This window comes from Plecotus auritus (genome assembly GCF_963455305.1).
Source record: "Plecotus auritus genome assembly, chromosome: 1".
Classification (NCBI taxonomy): domain Eukaryota; kingdom Metazoa; phylum Chordata; class Mammalia; order Chiroptera; family Vespertilionidae; genus Plecotus; species Plecotus auritus.
In genome coordinates, this window is record NC_137770.1 from 201,852,614 (window position 1) to 201,870,554 (window position 17,941).

Genomic DNA, 17,941 nt, shown 5'->3' on the forward strand with positions numbered 1-17,941 from the left:
AATCTTGTTTAACCTTTCAAAGAACCAGCTCTTGGTTTTGTTGATCTTTTATATTGTTTTTTTGGTCTCAATGTCATTTATCTCTGCTCTGATCTTTATTATTTCCTTCCTTCTGCTTACACTGGGCTTTTTTTGTTGCTATCTTTCTAACTCTTTGAATTTTAGGGTTCGGTAGTTTATTACCATTGTTTCTTGTTTTCTGCAGTAGGCTTGTAGAGCTATGAACTTCCCTCTCAAGACTGCTTTCACTGTGTCCCATAGATTTTGGATTGTTGTGTTTTCATTGTGGTTTGTTGCCATGATGTTTTTTATTTCTTCTTTGATCTCTCTGGTAACCCAGTCATTGTTTAATAGCATGCTGTTTAGTCTCCATGTGTTTGATTTTTTTGGATTGTTTTTATTGTAGTTGATTTCCAGTTTTATGCCATTGTGGTCTGAGAAGATGCTTGATGTGATTTCTATCTTCTTGAATTTGAAGAGACTTTGCCTGTGACCCCATATATGTTCTATCTTTGAAAATGACCCATGTGCACTTGAGAAGAATGTATATTCTGTGGCTTTGGGGTGAAATGTTCTGAAGATGTCAATTAATTCCATCTGGTCTAGTGAATCATTTAGGATTGATATTTCTTTGCTGATTTATTGTATAGAGGATTTTTCCAATGGTGATAGTGGGGTATTAAAGTCTCCTACTATGACTGTATTGCTGTCAATCTCTCCCTTGATATCCTCCAGGAGTTTTTTTATGTATTTGGGTGCTCCTGTATTGGGTGCGTATATATTTACCAGAGTTATTTCTTCTTGTTGGATTGCTCCCTTTAGTATTATGAAGTGGCCTGCCTTATCTCTTTTTATGTCCTTTGAGATCTCATTTGTCAGATATAAGTATTGCTATCCCAGCTTTTTTTCATTTCCATTCACCTGAAAAACCTTTTTTCCATCCCTTCACCCTCAGTATGTGTGCGTCTTTTTTTCTGAGGTGGGTTTTCTGTAGACAGCAGATATATGGGTCATGTTTTCTTATCCAATCGGTTACCCTATGTCTTTTGACTGGGGCATTTAATCCATTTACATTTAAAGTTATTATTGATAGGTACTTGTTTGTCGCCATTTTTATTCTTTACCCCTGTATTCCTTCTTCACTTCCTATTTTTTCTTTTTACAACAGACCCTTTAGCATTTCTTGCATTGCTGGTTTGGTGGTAATAAACTCCCTTAGTCCTTATTTTGTCTGTGAAGCTCCTGATTTCACCCTCAATGTTGATTGATAGCCTTGCTGGATCAGTATTCCTGGATTCAGACCCTTCCTTTGCAAGACTTTGTATATTTCATTCCATTATGAGTTTCTGTTGAGAAATCAGTTGCTAGTCTGATTGGGGATCCTTTGTAGGTAACTTTCTGTCTTTCTCTGGCCACTTTTAAGATTCTTACTTTGTCATTGGTGTTTGCCAATGTAATTATAATGTGCCTTGGCATCGTTCTTTTGAACTTCATTTTGCTTGGGACTCTGTTAGCTTCTTGGATTTGTGTGGGTTTATCAGGGAAGTTTTCTGTCATTATTTCTTCAAACAGGTTTTCTATTCCTTGCTCAGTTTCCTCTCCTTCAGGGACCCCTATTATGCGGATGTTGTTTCGTTTCATGTTGTCCCAAAGTTCCCTTAGGCTCTCCTCCTGTTTTTTTATTTTTTTTTTTCTAGAAACTTCTCTACTTGGATATTTTTTCCTACCTTGTCTTCTGGCTCACTAATGCGGTCCTCTGCTTCTTCTAGTCTTCTCTTGATGCTTTCTATTGAGTTCTTTATAGCAGAAATGTCATTTTTCACTTCTTCTTGGTTCTTCTTCATTTCCTCTTGGTTCTTACACATATTGTTGAATTTGTTTTCCATTCTTTTCATCCCACCTTATGATCATTTCTCTGAATTCTTTCTCTGACAGGTTGCTTGCCTCCATTTCATTTACTTCCTTTTCTGGTGATGCCTGCTTTTCTTTCATATGCGGGCTGTTTGTCTCCCCATGATCTCTCTTCTCCGGGTGTCTGGTTATGTAGTTCTCTCTCTCCTTTCCATGAAGGGGTGCAGAGCTCCTCTGAATCTGCGTGCTCGCGCCACTTGGGAACTGGTGTTCTTGGGTTCACAGCTGTTCACAGGATGCCATAGTTGTAGATTTTCAGGCTTCTGATAACACCCACTTTCCCCTTCAAGATGGCGTGGTCTCTGTGTCAGAGCTGGTCACTGTGGGAGGGAACCCAGCAGCAGTGGGGGTTGCCTGTTCAGGGGAACCCCATCCAGCCATCCCCCACAGTCTCCTGTAGTATAGCTGTCCCTCAACTCACCAACAAACACTCCCCATGCGACCACACACTCTCCCTTTGTTCTCTCACTCACACACTATCTTGTAGTCTGCCTTCCCTTTGGCAGCCATCTTACCTTGTCCTCAGTATTTTTCTCATTTTAAAATACATAGATATTTAAAAATTTTTTATTATTTAATTCAGCAATGTTCTAAAGTTTTAAGTTACCAAAGACTTTGGAAAATTATACATGAGGCTGGCAAATATCCCCACCTGTCATGTGGAAGGCTGATGAAAAGGCAGTGGAGGAGGGAGCAGTCCCATAGCAGCTTGAATGTAAAACTGCTACATTCTTCCTTAGAGATAACATCTATGATTACGGTTGCGGCTTCTCTGGAACTAGCCCTTTCCTCCAACAGATAGCACAGCCAGTCTCCTTTTGAGTGACTGGACTTTCATTATTAATACATTTATAATTATTACTGAAAAGCTTTATTACAAATTCTTCATTTTAGTTACATTCATTTACTTATGTTTTAATAATTTTGAGATTTTTAAAGCCAATTATTATTATCCAAGGCATTTTCTTTTGGCAAATTCTGTAACAGAGATAACTTACTGACTTTCAGTGGCTTTAATGTTAAAGTATTATTTTATTTTTATTTTATTAAAATGGGAGTGCCCCTGGACCTGTGAGGCACTCACATTATTACAATAATAATATTATTGCATTCCATTATTATTCAAGAATGACCTTTTATTATGGAAACACTAATCTTGTCGCCCAAACCCAGCCTGTATATTTTCCTTGTATCATTTTTGCCATTTTTTAAATAAAAAACAGTCTTGGGTTTAGTCTATAGCATCTGTGAAGAGATAGGGCTCAGTCCAAGAGGCCACCCAAAATAAGGCACACCTTTTCGTAAGCTAGCCTTTTTCTCTTCATGGGTACAGAAATCCCAGATGCAGCCCTAAATTGTGAGAAATGTTTCATTTATCCAAATTTCAAATGATGAACTGGGAAATAAAAACATGGCCAAAATGAGACTTTTAATAGCACTCCCGGGAGTGGGCATCCATTTTACAGGATCACCAAAAGACCTAGTAATTAATGGGCTGGGGCCTTTTTTAGATACTTCCCTTTGTCTAGGGAATTTTCTTAGAGCCTGTGTTATCGGCCACATGTACCACTCATATTCTTTCTCCCCATCCCCACATCCTGTTTGCTTTGGGGAAATTTAGTAATGGCCTGTCCATCTATTGTTTCTTTTCTATTAAATTAAAGGCATGCTTAATAAACTAACAATAAACAACAAAGACAGATAAAACAACAATCAATAGACAAGCACCAATAACATTTAGACAAGACTTAATAAATCAGAGTTCTTTTCATGGATCTTATCCTATTCTGCTCTCCATAGCATTGACTGGTCTCAAGTTATTTTAGCTAAAAGCTTCCTGTCCCAAGGCATCATGTGGTAATTTTTAGACAAAGCATTAAAAAGTCCTTTTGTAAAATGACTGTCAGCCCCATTTTCTCTAGGTTTTGAGCCTTTCCACACTAGAGGTGGAGGATCCAGAGCCTTAGATATTACAGACTTTTGATCCCCAATATGAATTGGACATAATGGAGTTCGAACAAGAGCCCACCTAGTTAAAGATGACAAGGGCACTTGTTTTCCTTCAGCCTGATGTAAGAGAGTGCCTTTTGACATTTTAATTCCTTTATCCTTGAGCATACAAGCTAAAAATTTACAATGATGTTTTTGCCTTTTACTTAAATCCTTCCCCATTATAGCCTGGCTGAAATAAAAGACGTTCCCTCCCACTTATGGCTCGTGACTCTGAAGCTGGCACAGGTGTTGTACGTGGTGACTTTCCCCAACTTTTCAGTGAACTTCCCACCTTTCTGGTGAATTTCTTCTTTTTTTGCTCAGGCAAATATTCTTCTCCAGGTCCCTGTTTGGGCGCCAGATGTGAATGCCACATCAATTTGCGGCTAGGGTTCCAGATCTAGAGAAGGGGCCATGCACAAACAGATACACTAGACAAGAAATATGAATTTAGAAGGGATGGGGGACCAGGCAGAAAACCTTTCTCTCTAGTGGAGAAGCTCCTCCAAAACTTGGTCCTGTCTACTTTTATTCACTTGAATACACATTTGCCCTTTAGGAGTGCAAACAGGCATATCAAAGGTAAAGTTTGGTAAACAGTAAAAGGATTATCAGGTTAGGGGATTGCCTTGAGCCATTTGGCCAATAGCAGGGCAATATTATGCTGATTTTCAGCCCTGCTGAATATCAAAGTCCTTTAGCCTTCTAGTGGAACTTTCACATAATTATGCTAAGTACTGTTTGTCTTTGCCTTTAGCACTTTGTCCAAGTGTTCTCATCCATGAACATGCCTTTAATCTCCAAATCTCTACCTCCATTCAGGATATCTCCCCACAGTACCAAGCTGTTTATTCAAATGATTAAGGGCTCTATTATCCTACAAGAAATTCAAACTCAATATGCCCCAAATATTCCCCTTAAAACCTCTTCTGTTATTGCCTAAATTTATCACTATCATTACCATTCATGCATTATCCAAGATACAAATAGTGATCCTTAATTTCCTTTTCCATATAAACCCAAAAATATTCCAAATCCTACCAATTTTAACTCACTATCTCTAAGTCCCACCCCCCAACTTCTTCTACATTATTGATGCTTTTACCTGGATTATCTCTTCCCAATTGGTCTCTCATCTCCAGTCCTCCACATACCTCACACCAATCCCATCTCTATACTAAGGCAAAATAACCTTTGTAAAACACAAAATGGTTAGTATGTTCCTCTAATTGCTCTACATCACTTCTAAATTGAAGTCCATTCTTTTTTTTTAATCAAGAGAGTTTGGTCCTGTGTTTTCCTCTCCAGCCTGATTTATCACTGCTCCTATTCTTCCTGCTTTGGTTCTCCTGTATCACTTGCAGTTTTCCTAAGTACATTAAACTTGCTCTTACCTTAAGGATTTTGCACATGAAGACTCATCCTATATTGCCCTATCTTCATTCTGTAACCTGGCTGTCTTTCATTAAGATTCAGGATTCAACTTAGATCTTTCCTCTGGGAATCCTTGCCTGGCACTCAAATTCTTCTGTTGCCCCTTAACATTCTGTGCACACCCAATAATTAGCACTTATTTTTCTCTTATCTATTTTTCATAGGACACTGTAAATTCTTCAAGGGCAGAGACGTTGTAAAACTAAATGTGAAGGATGGCCAATAAAAAGTTCAATATAAAACTGCATTTTAACAAGAATCCTTCTCTTTAATCTAGGTTCAAATTGTGTTTACTTTCATGATCCAGTAGTCTATAAATAAAATGCTTCATGAATAATTAGATAGCATTTTTTTTCATTCTAGATTGATGCTGAAATAAAAAATACCCTAAGGACTGATGCATATATATTATCTTAGGTAAGTATTGTTTGTAAAGGCAGAAAAAAAAAAACCAAAAAAAAAAACAAAAACAAATAACCATCCAGCTTTGTGCAATGTATTTTAAAAATCTTAGAATAAATAATTTGATAGTGTTCTTCCCTTCCTATTCTAACTATTCTCTATTCAAACTCATTTTACAGTGAGAATATTAAGCATCTGGAAAAGTTAAGGAGCTTACACAAGTATGCACAACCAACTTTTGGCAGATTTAGGACTAGAATCTGGGTCCCCAGTCTGGTACTAGATCCTATATAATAAAAGCCTAATATGCTAAGTGTCCAGTTGCCCGATCATCTGGTCATCCATTCAACCAATCAAAGCATAATATGCTAATGATATGCTAAGGCTGCCAACCACTTGCTATGACGTGCACTGACCACCAGGGGGCAGACGCTCCGACCGATAGGTTAGCCTGCTGCTGTGGTTAGCCTGCTGCTGTGGTCTCTCCCTAAGTGTACCTGATGATTTTATATGCAGGTCTTGGGAATTTCCTACATTTTTTATTCTGGACTCATTAGGTGAGCCATGGTGGATATATGGGTCATGCTAGACAGGTTTATCTTGAAACAGAAAAATAACTTGACTGCTGAGCAGTGCTATATAATTGCTGCCCATTAGCTCTGTGTTTCTAATATTCATTTTCATTATTCTCGTAGACCTAGAACTGGAACCTTCCTGTAAACGCCATCTGAGGCCTAACTTAGGCCAAACCAGGGCTCTCAGGGAGACAACTCGGTACTCCCTGATTTTCATCAGCTCCAGTACAATAAGTATGATGATTTGCTATAAAAATAAATTGAAATACAATGCAAACCATAAATGCTTCTGAGGGTGATATACAATGCGGACCACCAGCACTGTTCCTGTGATTTTCACCAAGATACCACAGTAGGCAGCCTCAACCTCACAGCTCCTGTTTTTTTCTAGATCTCTGCTGGGTCTCTCTATAATACTCACCACTTTAAGCATCCACTTTACAATTCCCAACACACTAACCTCCATTTCTTGATTGCTTCTTAGGCTTAGGTGGTATTAAGGAAAAGTTAGGCAGCCTTCCACCAGAAATAGCCTAAGATGGCACACTTCTAAAAGGAGAAGGAGAGGAGAAGGAGGAGGAGGGAAAGGAGGAGGGGGAAGAGGAGGGGGAGGAGGAGGGGGAGGAGGAGGGGGAGGAGGAGGGGGAGGAGGAGGGGGAGGAGGGGGAGGGGGGGGAGGGGGAGGAGGGGGAGGAGGGGGAGGAGGGGGAGGGGGAGGAGGGGGAGGAGGAGGGGAGGAGGAGGAGGAGAAAACTCTTGAGAATACCTTCTTGCTCCCAGCTGCAAATTGTATGGCATTAGTTAAGTAGTACCTGCCTTGCAAAAAATAAAAATAAATAAATCTTTGTGGGCTGAAAATTTAATTTTACTAAAGCTTACTCCTAAGAGCAATTTATTGAGTCAAAGTTCTAGACATCTTAATTTCAGCTTGATTTAATTAACCATATATATACACTGTAGATTATATTCTATGTGCTTTCTTTGCCCAGAGAAAATGAAGGTGTTCTAACTTAACATGTTTTGCTTTGAAAGAAAGATTCTATTTTCATAATGAATACCTCTCTGAAACGAATACAAGTCAAGGAAAACCTATATTTATAATTAATTGCCTCAAGGAATTCAAGTTCACTAATGGGAGATACAGAGTTACATGTAGAGATGAAACATATTTTATAGCAAATTTAACTGCAGGCACATTAACCAAAGTCATCCCTGATCACTCCTCAAGATTCTAAGTCCCAGGAGGGAGCAGTTCGTCAACTAAGCCAAGGTCAAGCACCCAACATGTAAACTGCCAGGAACTGAGAATAAAATGCCTGCCCCTTGCAGCTTCTATAGAACATATAGTCCCACCTCCCACAAACATTTCCAATGAGAAATTAACCTCAAATAGAGACGTTCATCAGATGCCACCAAGTAGCAAAACCAACAAACTATCCACTACATGTTTAGCAGCATTTTTTAATTTTTTAAAATTATATTTTCCTTCCAAAATTACCTTGCTGAAGCTTCCAAACCTACTCTGGGATGTAGGCATCACGGATAAAAGTATGAGGAGAAGAGGCTCCATAAAGGCAAATGAAAGTAATACCGTTTGTAAAGAAAACACAAAAAACAGATTTAGCTTTCAATTGCAGCATGCTATGCAAGGTTAATGGGAATACTCGAAACAAACATGGCATATCACCCTGGGAGAGACACAATTTACTGCACACAATTTAGTTTTTCCTGAATTTAACCACTGACCCCTTTCCTTAGATATCACCCAGAATTACTGTTCTGAGAAATTAATTTTGGAAAAGTCTCTTGTTCTTGAGAAATTACATTTATGAATTGTTCAGTAACTACTAAAAACTAGTCCATTTTGGTCAAGTATTTTTATGGCTAAGTAGGTAGAACCATGAGATTTTTGTCACAAAATATTCACTAAATATTATATGACTGCTTGAAAGCAGTGTTCTCATGATTCCCTGGAGCTTTTCCAAGGAGCTCTGAATACCTTTCACCATATTTTTTTTACAGTAAGAATCACTGACCTAGATATTTCATCAGCTTAGTACAGAAGTTTTAATTTTAAACCTTACATGCATTATTATGCCTGCATCCATTCCATTTTGTAGGTAGCTGAGACCTTTTGAGATATTGCCAAAATCTAGGCTTACTTCCCAAGTGCTTTCCAACATTAAAGAAATGTTTTTGAATGTCCATCTCCTCTCACCCATAGCTGATTCGACTGGCTAATGTAAGTTATATATAAGTAGTCCTCAATTTTTTATACCTTACATACCACCTTCGTTCAAAAACCTGGCACCTCACTATGATAGACACAAACAAACAGAAGTCTACTTTGTTTCTAAGAATGACATTTATACAATGCATCAGTCAGGGTTCTCTGAGAAATAAAAGTAATAGGAGGCAGAGGGATGGAGAGTTTATTTTAAGGAATCAACTTACCCAACTGTGGAGCTGGCAAGTGTGGAGTCGCTAATGCAGGCCAACATGCAGGGTTTTCACGTTACAGTCTCAGAGGAGAATTCTCCCACACGAACCCTCAGCTTTTGTTTTTACGGTCTTCTACGGATTGGATGAAGCCCACGTGCATCCTCAAAAGTAATTGTTACTTAAAGGCAGCTGGTTATAGATGTTAATCACATCTACAAAACATCTTCAGAGCAAAATCTAGAGTCTCTAGACTGATGCTTGGCTAAGCAAATGGGCGCCATAGCCTGGCCAAGCTGACACATAAAACTTAACCATCACACACAACTTCTGTTATTTTTGTTGTCCTTTACAAGGTTTAAAGTCTTTCAAGTTTCACTACTAACTTTCTGTGTTTTTCTGGGTTCCTAAGTCATCCCACAGGTGATTTTTAAACCATCACCTGGGAACTATCCCCTCAAAAGGTCTACACAGGATTAGTGTATTAATTAAGGCTTCACCTTGAAATTCTCGGGAAAAACAAAGCTCCTGTTTATGGAGATTTTAATACAAAAGCATAGCAAGGGAAAAATATTTCTATTGTGTCATTTAATTCAACAGCAATATGCTCTAATAAATCAAGAATTTAATCACCTTGACAGTTTACCCACTTTGGCGATAACTAGCTAAAACTAAAGGCTCAGAGAATTGTCTGTTTATGCCTCTGGTCTCCCCTGTGTGCACCTCTTCCCACCACATAAGTCTCAGGCCCACCCAACTTCTCCACCAGTGATTCTTAACTTTAACTGCACATTAGAATCATCTAGAAGAATTTTAAATTTGGATTTAATCACTCTTAATTGGAAACTGCTGTGCAAACCAGCCTGCAAATAACTGCTTTAAAAGCTTGGCACCCTCACCCAAATTAAAAAAAAATAAAAGCATCTGAGATCAACCAATTAAGCACCTGTTGGCTAAGTAACTGATTATATCACACAAGGTTAAATTTCTAACACAGCTTTATCTCAGACGGCCATTGCATTATGAGAACTGTGTCAATTATAAAATGAAATTTCTGTCTTCCATTAAAGAAAACCCAGCCATAGATACTCAAGTAAAAGATGTCCTCTCCCATTGGCTACTTCATCCTTGTCCATTTCTTCCAGGCTCTGGAATATTCTTTTCTTCATTAAACTAAGAGGGTACTTAATTGTTCGTTCAACCACACCCACAACCACAAGGCTCCTACTTTCATTAATTTAAGCTTTGGGGCAAATTCTAGTTTGTAGTTAATGATAGTACCTACTTACCCATTCATAGGTCAGGAGTTTGGGATTCCTGTATTGTGTCTACCCCAGGACGAAATTTCCTAAAAATGTGTGTCCTCACTCTTCAACATCAGAAGTAGGGATATCCCCTTTGCATCAGTGTATGCTGCACCATGAAAAGCCTCAGGAAGGCATGCCTGTTTCACGTAAAAATCTTTGCCTCCACCTTGTGGACAGCAGGTCTAAATGCAGATGGCTGTGCAGAAATCTACCCTGAAAGCAGATCTTCACGGAAATGACAGCACACAGTCACCTGGAACAGGCTTACTCCGTGCTACCGCTCCATTTACAACATGAAAAGCTTGAAGCCAAGTTAGCAAGATACAGAATTTTCTATCTTTTTTCTCAGGGATTTTAACACTTGTGTCAATTTGGCTGCTTTGTACACACAGACTAAATGACTCATCTAATTTTTTCATTTAGTTCCTGAGACTTAATAAATATGAGAAAATATTCAACCCTTTTTACCTCTAAACAGATTGCATTAGTGATGGAAGTACAAATACCTTCTCCGCATTAAACAGCTGCTAAGATTAGGTAAGAACATCGTAAAAAACAGAAAAAAGAAAAAATAGTAAAATTTTTACACACTGTCTTACACACTTTTTACACACTGTCTTACTTTTCAAAATACTTTCCTACATTATCTCACCTAATCTTCATCATATCACAGGAAGCAGATAATAAAGGTCCTAGTTCATCTAATTTACAGACTAAATGGGTTCAGTGAGACATGAATTAACAACCTAACAGCAAAGAATAGTCTAACGATACAAACACACTTAGCTACTGCTCAGTAGCTCTAAGCTAAAGCAGCTTAAAACAAACTTGCTCCTGAATCTGGGGGTGGACTGGGCCAGGATTGCTCATGCAGTTGCTGTCAAGTAGTGGATGGGGCTGGGCCACGTTGAATGCCTTTTCTTTCACATGAGCTAGACGGGCCTCAGAGGCATCAAATGGCTGGGGTCTGTAACACCTGCGCTCCTTGGACATCCCTCTCTAAGTGGTCTATTCAGGGGGTCTCCACACAGCAGCCTCAGCACAGCCAGACTTTTCACATGGAGCTGAAGGTTTTCAGAGGGTTCCCCAAGACACACAGAAGTCCAACAGCACCCACCTCCGCCCCCCCAACACACACACACACCCATCCACAGTTTTACTTCCCATGGTTTCAGTTATCTGTCGTCCAGGTAAAATATTACCTGGAAAGTTTCAGAAATAAACAATTCATAAGTTTTAAATTGTGCACCATTCTGAGCAGCATGATGAAATCTCACACCATTAACTCCGTCCCTTCCTGGTCGGAAATCATTCCTTTGTCCAGTGTATGCTCCCCACCCCTTAGTCACCTCGTAGCCATCTAGGTTATCAGATCTACTGTCTCAGTATCAAGTGCTTGTGTTCAAGTCACCTTTACTTTACCTAATAATGTCTCAAAGCTCAAGAATAATGATGCTGACAATTCAGATATGCCAAAGAGAAGCTGTAAAGTGCTTCCTTTAAGTGGAAAGGTAAAAGTTCTCAACTTAATAAGGAAAGAAAAAAATATGCTGAGGTTGCTAAGATCTATGATAAAAAACAAATCTTCTACCCATGAAATTGCCTAATTTAGAAATTATTACCATAGGTATGTGTGCATAGGAAAAAAAATGTACATATAGGATTTGGTACTATCCACGGTTTCAAGCATCCACTGGTGGCTTGGGACACATTCCCCAGGGGCAAGAGGGGACTATTGTAATGGCAGGAGCTGTCCTTTCTAATCGACCCTCAGAAGTCTGGCAGCATCACTTCCACCACATTCTATTCAAGGGACAGTGCAAACACCCATCCACTTTCAAGTGGAGAGGAAATAAACTGCATTTTTTAATGAATGGAGCATCAAATAATTTGTGGATGTTTTAAAACCACCATCTCTACATTAGCTTCATTGACCACCGTGAGGTGGGTACTACTACTATCCACATTATATAGATGTGGAAGTTGAGGCACACTGTGGTTACATTATCCTCCCAAGGTCAAAAACTAGTTTGACTATTAAGATTTTTAAATCCAGATTGTTTGACTCCAGGCTATCTGTATACACTTAACATCTATACATACCCTATTGACATTAAAATTGGTAGCTGGATATACAGGACAATTCTGAAGGATATTTCACTATCAACCTTAATTATCATGTTAAAAAAAATAGGAAAGCTTATATTTATACTTCCCTTCATCCCATTTCCACAAGAAAATCATATCTAGCTAGGTTATGTTTTACAGAATACATTATCTTTTAAATGTACATTTACTGAGCATCTAGTCAGCATTTACAAAGCACAGTCCCTATCCTCAGAGGAAATTCTTTCTCTTAGGAAAGACAGTCACCTTCACCACCAATGAACCAGGGAGTAAATGACTCAGGCAGAAAGAAGGGAACCCCTGAGGTGAAGATAAGAAGAAAACTCAGTGGGAAGTTTCAAAATTTGAATATCAACACAGGCTCCTTAAAATAAATTGCTGCTCTCCGTCATTAAACTCAACTCCAGTGGAGGTTACTTTGTAAAGCTTCTTGCCCAATGCAAGGAGCACACCCTCTGTCATTTCCATTTCGCTTCCTGCAGCCCAGCAGCCAAGTCAGCTTTCCTGAAATTCCATCTGGGAACTGAAGTCCAGAAGGATGAGAATGATGCATCAGTCATCAGTCTCCAATTGAAAAGTCACCAGAAGTTGTTTCATTTTATATTTTGTGTTTACTTTAGTGATAGGTGGGAAGATGACACATCCTATCTAATAAAGAGGTAATATGCAAATTGACCATCACTCCAACACACAAGATGGCCGCCCCCATGTGGTCAAAGATGGCTGCCACAAGATGGCCATCAGGGGAGGGCAGTTGGGAGGGACCAGGCCTGCAAGGAAGGGAAGTTGGGGGCAATCAGGCTGGCAGGGGAGGGCAGTTAGGAGCAACCAGGCTGGCAAGGGAGGGCAGTTAGGGGTAACTGGGCCAGCAATGGAGGGCAGTTGGGGGCAACCAGGCCAGCAGGGGAGGGAAGTTGGGGGTGACCAGGCCTGCAGGGTAGAGCAGTTAGGGGTGACCAGGTTGGCAAGGGAAGGCAGTTAGGGGTGACCAGGCTGGCAGGGGAGGGCAGTTAGGGGTGACCAGGCTGACAAGAGAGGGAAGTTAGGGATGACCGGGCCAGCAGGGGAGGGCAGTTGGAGGCGACCAGGCCTGCAGGGGAAAGCAGTTGGGGGCGACCAGGCTGGCAGGGGAGGGCAGTTAGGGGCAATCAGGCTGGCCAAGGAGTGGTTAGGGGGTGATCAGGCTGGCAGGCAGAAGCAGTTAGAGGCAATCAGGCAGGCAGGCAGGCGAGCAGTTGGGAGCCAGCAGTCCTAGATTGTGAGAGGGATGTCCCAGATTGAATAGAGTGCAGGCTGGGCTGAGGGAAACCCCCAGCCCCGTGCATGAATTTCATACACCGGGCCTCTAGTCAAATAATAATAATTAAAGTAAGTCATGGTGCCACCTGTCCAGTCAGACTCTGGACCACCTACCTGGGCAACTAGGGGGGGTGACAGAGTAAGCCTTCAAAGGCCCTCAATTAACCACCAGCTCTGGACCTTTGAGCTTTTTACTTAAGCCCCCTTTTTACTCAAATCTTCTCAAGGTTTCCAGCATTCTGATAACAATGGATTTGTGTTTTTATTATTATACTAGAGGCCTGATGCACAAAGATTCATGTGAGAATGGGCCTTCCTTCCCCTAGCTGCCGGCACTACCTTTCCTCCATCCTGGAGCTGCCTTTCCGCCTTCCCACACTGCCAAGAGGCCCTGAGTGGCTGGGGCGGTGTGGAATGCCTGCATCGTGGCCATGGCGATGACACAAGCGTCCCACCCCCAGCCACTCGGTGCCAGCATATGCAAATTAACCCACCATCTTTGTTGGGTTAATGTGCATACTCACTCCTAATTGGCTGGTGGGTGTCACGACTGTACAGTCAATTTGCATCTTTCTGTTTTATTAGTGTAGACTAGAGGCCCAGTGCACATATTCGTGCATCTGTGGGGTCCCTCAGCCTGGCCTGCGGGGTTCAGGCCAAAACTGGCTCTACGACATCCCCTGAGGGGTCCTGGATTGTGAGAGGGAGGTTCTCGGGTGACATACCCCAGAATTGGGCTCCCTCCTCTCTTCTCCCAATATTATGTCACTTTCTGTATCTGTCTTGCTTCTTTCATCTCACTTTACCCTAAGTTTGGTGGTAACTGACGACTTGTGGGCATTTAGCTGCAAAATGCAATTATTTTGCAAACAGGATTTACTTAGCCTGGAATCTAGTCAGCCTAGGGCAGGACCCCACTCAATGTCAGGCTCCCGCCCAGGCCCTTCCACCCAGGTGGAGTCCTGTAGCAGCGGGAACCTCCTTCTTCCCACCTGAGCTGCTCCTTCACTTCCTTCCCTCCCCGGAGGTTGCCCCCTGGCACTACTGTTCGCCCAGAAGGTGGGAAGTGGCGGCAGATTTCCCAGCCAAGAGTGGTAGCGGGGAAATTCTCTGCCTCCACTGGAAATCGATATTAAGCAGATGGGCCGGTGTGGGCGCCAGACATCAGAGCCACAACCAGTAGGTCCTGAATGCCTCATCACTTAGCTAATAGAGTCAAAAAGTTTCTGTAAGGGCCAGAGGTTGTAAGGGCCACAACCTCTGTCTGCAATGGGCTAGAGGCCCTGTGGGGAGCCAGACCCAAAGTGGGGAGCCAGACCCAAAGTGGGGAGCCAATGAGCTAGAGGCCCGGTGGTGCACAGATTCATACACCAGTGGGGTCCCTCGGCCTGGCCTGCAGGGATCGGGCCGAAACCTGCTCTCTGACATCCCCTGAGGGGTCCTGGATTTCGAGAGGGTGGTTCTCGGGTAACGCACCCCAGAATCTTCTCTCTGGTTCCGGGAGCGTCACCCAAGAAGCACAGCTGCCAAGTCACCGCAGCTCGGCAGCTCAGCAGCTCCTGCATTGAGTGTCTGCCCCCAGGTCGGATGGTCAAATGGTTGGCCCGTTGGCCAGTCATTTAGGCTTTTATATATAGAGAGATCTGATATGTTTATCCAGTCTTCAAATTGGGTTAATCCTTTAAGCTGATTTAATTTGGTATTCTCTTTCCCAGAAAAAAAAAGGTTTTCTTAACACGTTAAGCGCCATGTCAATCTCCGGTGACTGACACTATACTTTCTGTCCAGAAGACAAAACAGGCTAAGCGCTTAACATGATAAAAAAATATATTGGCTGAGAATAGAAGCCAAAGGACTCAATATGTAACTCAAATTTTAGAAGCACATGGATGGGAGGAAATATTTTAGAACAGGAGACACACCAGGGAGACCAGACTGAAGCATGTGGACCTGTGTTCTCTTCCTGTTAGTGAGGCAGCCAACCCCACAGTGACCTTATCACTGCCTCCAAATTACCCCTGCCTAAAACAACATTCTTTTAACTCTTCTCCAATTCAGTGTCCTTGAAAATATAACATTAGCCCTGGCCAGGCAGCTCAGTTGGTTAGAACATCATCCCAATATACCAAGTTTGCAAGTTCGATCTCCAGTAAGGGCACATACATGAATCAATCAATGAATGCATAAAAACATGGAACAACAAATTGATATTTCTCTCTCTCTCTCTCATCTCATTCTTTCTCCTCTCTCCCTTACTATCTCTCTCTAAAAATAAATATATAAATAAACTTAAGAAAAGAAAATATGCTCTAGCTGGTTTGGCTCAGTGGATAGAGCGTCAGCCTGCAGACTGAAGGGACTCAGGTTTGATTCCAGTCAAGGGCATATGCCAGGGTTGCGGGCTCGATCCCCAGTAGGGGGCATGCAGGAGGCAGCTAATCAATGATTCTCTCTCATCATTGATGTTTCTATCTCTCTCTCCCTCTCTCCTTCTCTCTGAAATCAATAAAATTGACCCAAATCCATAAAAATATATAAATAACAGACCACGAATACTTTCTCAAAAGCCAATCTTGTTAGGAAAGAAATGAGGCAAAGGCCTTTAACAGGGGTGAGATTCAAAATATCTAACAATTGGTAAGGCATAGGTTCTGACTAATCAGGATAGAACAATGAACAGTAAGGACAGATGATGGCCATGAACAAAATGGCAACTGGCCCAGCCATACTGATGCGGGTGGGGGGAGGTCAGGGAGGGGTGTACATCTGAATATTCCCTGGCCATTAGGAAATGGGGTAGCTGAGGTAGTTGGGAAAAGCCTTAGAGAAGGAAAAGGACATCAAAAGATACAGTGAGAGAATCAGAGATAAATTTTACTCACTTAGAAATTTTTTGGATCAACATATTTGCCATTGGCAGTGGCCGTGCAAAATATGACAAAACACACCTAAGGCTGGTGAGATAATGTAAGTAGAAGTCAAAGGTACACTTGCTGAGCAGAAATGAAATCACCAACATTTTTTAAAAATTACTTTCTATATTAGTAATCTGAGAAGTAGTTCATAGAATAAGTTTAGATATCATAAAATTAATCAGATGAAAATAAGAAACTAAGATAAGCTCACAATAAGGCCAAAAGTGCTACAAACTTAATACAGAGGGGAAAAATTAAGGTAAGTTTTTCAATTCCAGTTTATATTATATACAATTGCTCATTGTCATTCATATGTTTCCAAATATGATATCTAGTATACTCAAGTTAAACCACCAATTATACTCAGACACTATTCTAATTTCTAACAGATTGTTTTTATGTAAAAAGCAGAGAATTATAGTAATTGTGCAGAATTATCTGTTATGAACTCAAAAGACTGCAATGATAAAACCTGTGATTAACTTTAATTCAAACAAAATCAATACTGTCATCAATTGGCAAGTATATAAAGTCAATTAGATTATTTTGAATTAGCACAGCCATATTTTAAAATCATTGTTGCTCCAAACATTTCCATGGTTATATAATGCAAACATTGAGGAAAACTGACATGTTAAAAATTTTAAGAAAGCATTGTTATTGCCATAAATTGAAGAAAGATCAGTGTTTCTGAAAATAGATCTTCCAGGTCTTTCTTCTATTTCTTTATTTCATTATTTTTATTTTTTAAATTAAATTTATTGGGATGACATCGGTTAATGTGAACATATAGGCTTTAGGTGTGGGTTTCTATGTTACAAGATCCGTATATTGCACCATATGACCACCAATCAAAGTCAACATTTTCTATTTTTTAACCATTTCTGAAAACAACCACAAAGCCAGAGTGTGATGTGGTTTAAATACTTAACTCACGAGAAGAGACAGTTTTCTCAGGAGCACCTGTCTGTGAGACTGGCCACTGCCTCCACTGCTCTGCTCCAATCTATGAGCAGAACATAGGAAACCTCAGACAAAGGACTGAACTTCTACCCAGAGACCCAGGCTATGAGAGTACACTAACTGCAAGACCTAGATCCCCCATACCTTTGTGTGCCAAGTGCAATGAGGTCAATGCTCTTCACCATTCCTCTAGTCACAGGATCTAAGGCACAGGAAGGACAATAAATGGCCATTGAAATGCCACTGTCTTTAGACTTGCATATCTCTGAGATTTGAGCCTTTTCTCCTACTTTATATTAAATATGCTACTGTCAAGCCCTCCCAAGCAGATATTGATATGTGCAGCTGCCAATCCAAAACACAACATTTACAAGATAGGAACAAAGTTTATATCTTGTTCACCTTCCCCTCCTTAATAAAAGACTGATTTTTCTCATTGAATATAATGCTTAGAACATTAATGATATGGACACTTTAGGATTGGGCTCTTTTTTCCATACCCAGGTAAATGAAGTAAACACATTATTTGATTTTATACCCAATCATACACAACTTGAAGACAGCTCTTCTGTCCACA

At 40.7% G+C, this 17,941-nt stretch overlaps 1 protein-coding gene across 4 annotated transcripts in view; it reads left to right on the forward strand.

The window, feature by feature from the left end:
* The window catches only part of GC (GC vitamin D binding protein), a 53,106-nt gene extending 46,504 nt beyond the window's left edge, over window positions 1–6,602 (forward strand). For 2 of the 4 annotated variants that reach the window (XR_013961157.1, XM_080679484.1), the window contains exons 13-14: window positions 5,701–5,754; window positions 6,435–6,595. Coding sequence is in view for 3 of the 4 variants with exons in the window: in XM_080679484.1 (XP_080535610.1) it covers window positions 5,701–5,716 (16 nt within the window). In the remaining variant the exon portion in view is untranslated. Of the gene's footprint in view, window positions 1–5,700; window positions 5,755–5,918; window positions 6,056–6,434 lie in introns of those variants that run through there. The other 2 variants (XM_080679482.1, XM_080679483.1) reach the window with 2 other exon arrangements.
* The last annotated feature ends 11,339 nt before the right edge of the window (window positions 6,603–17,941 follow it).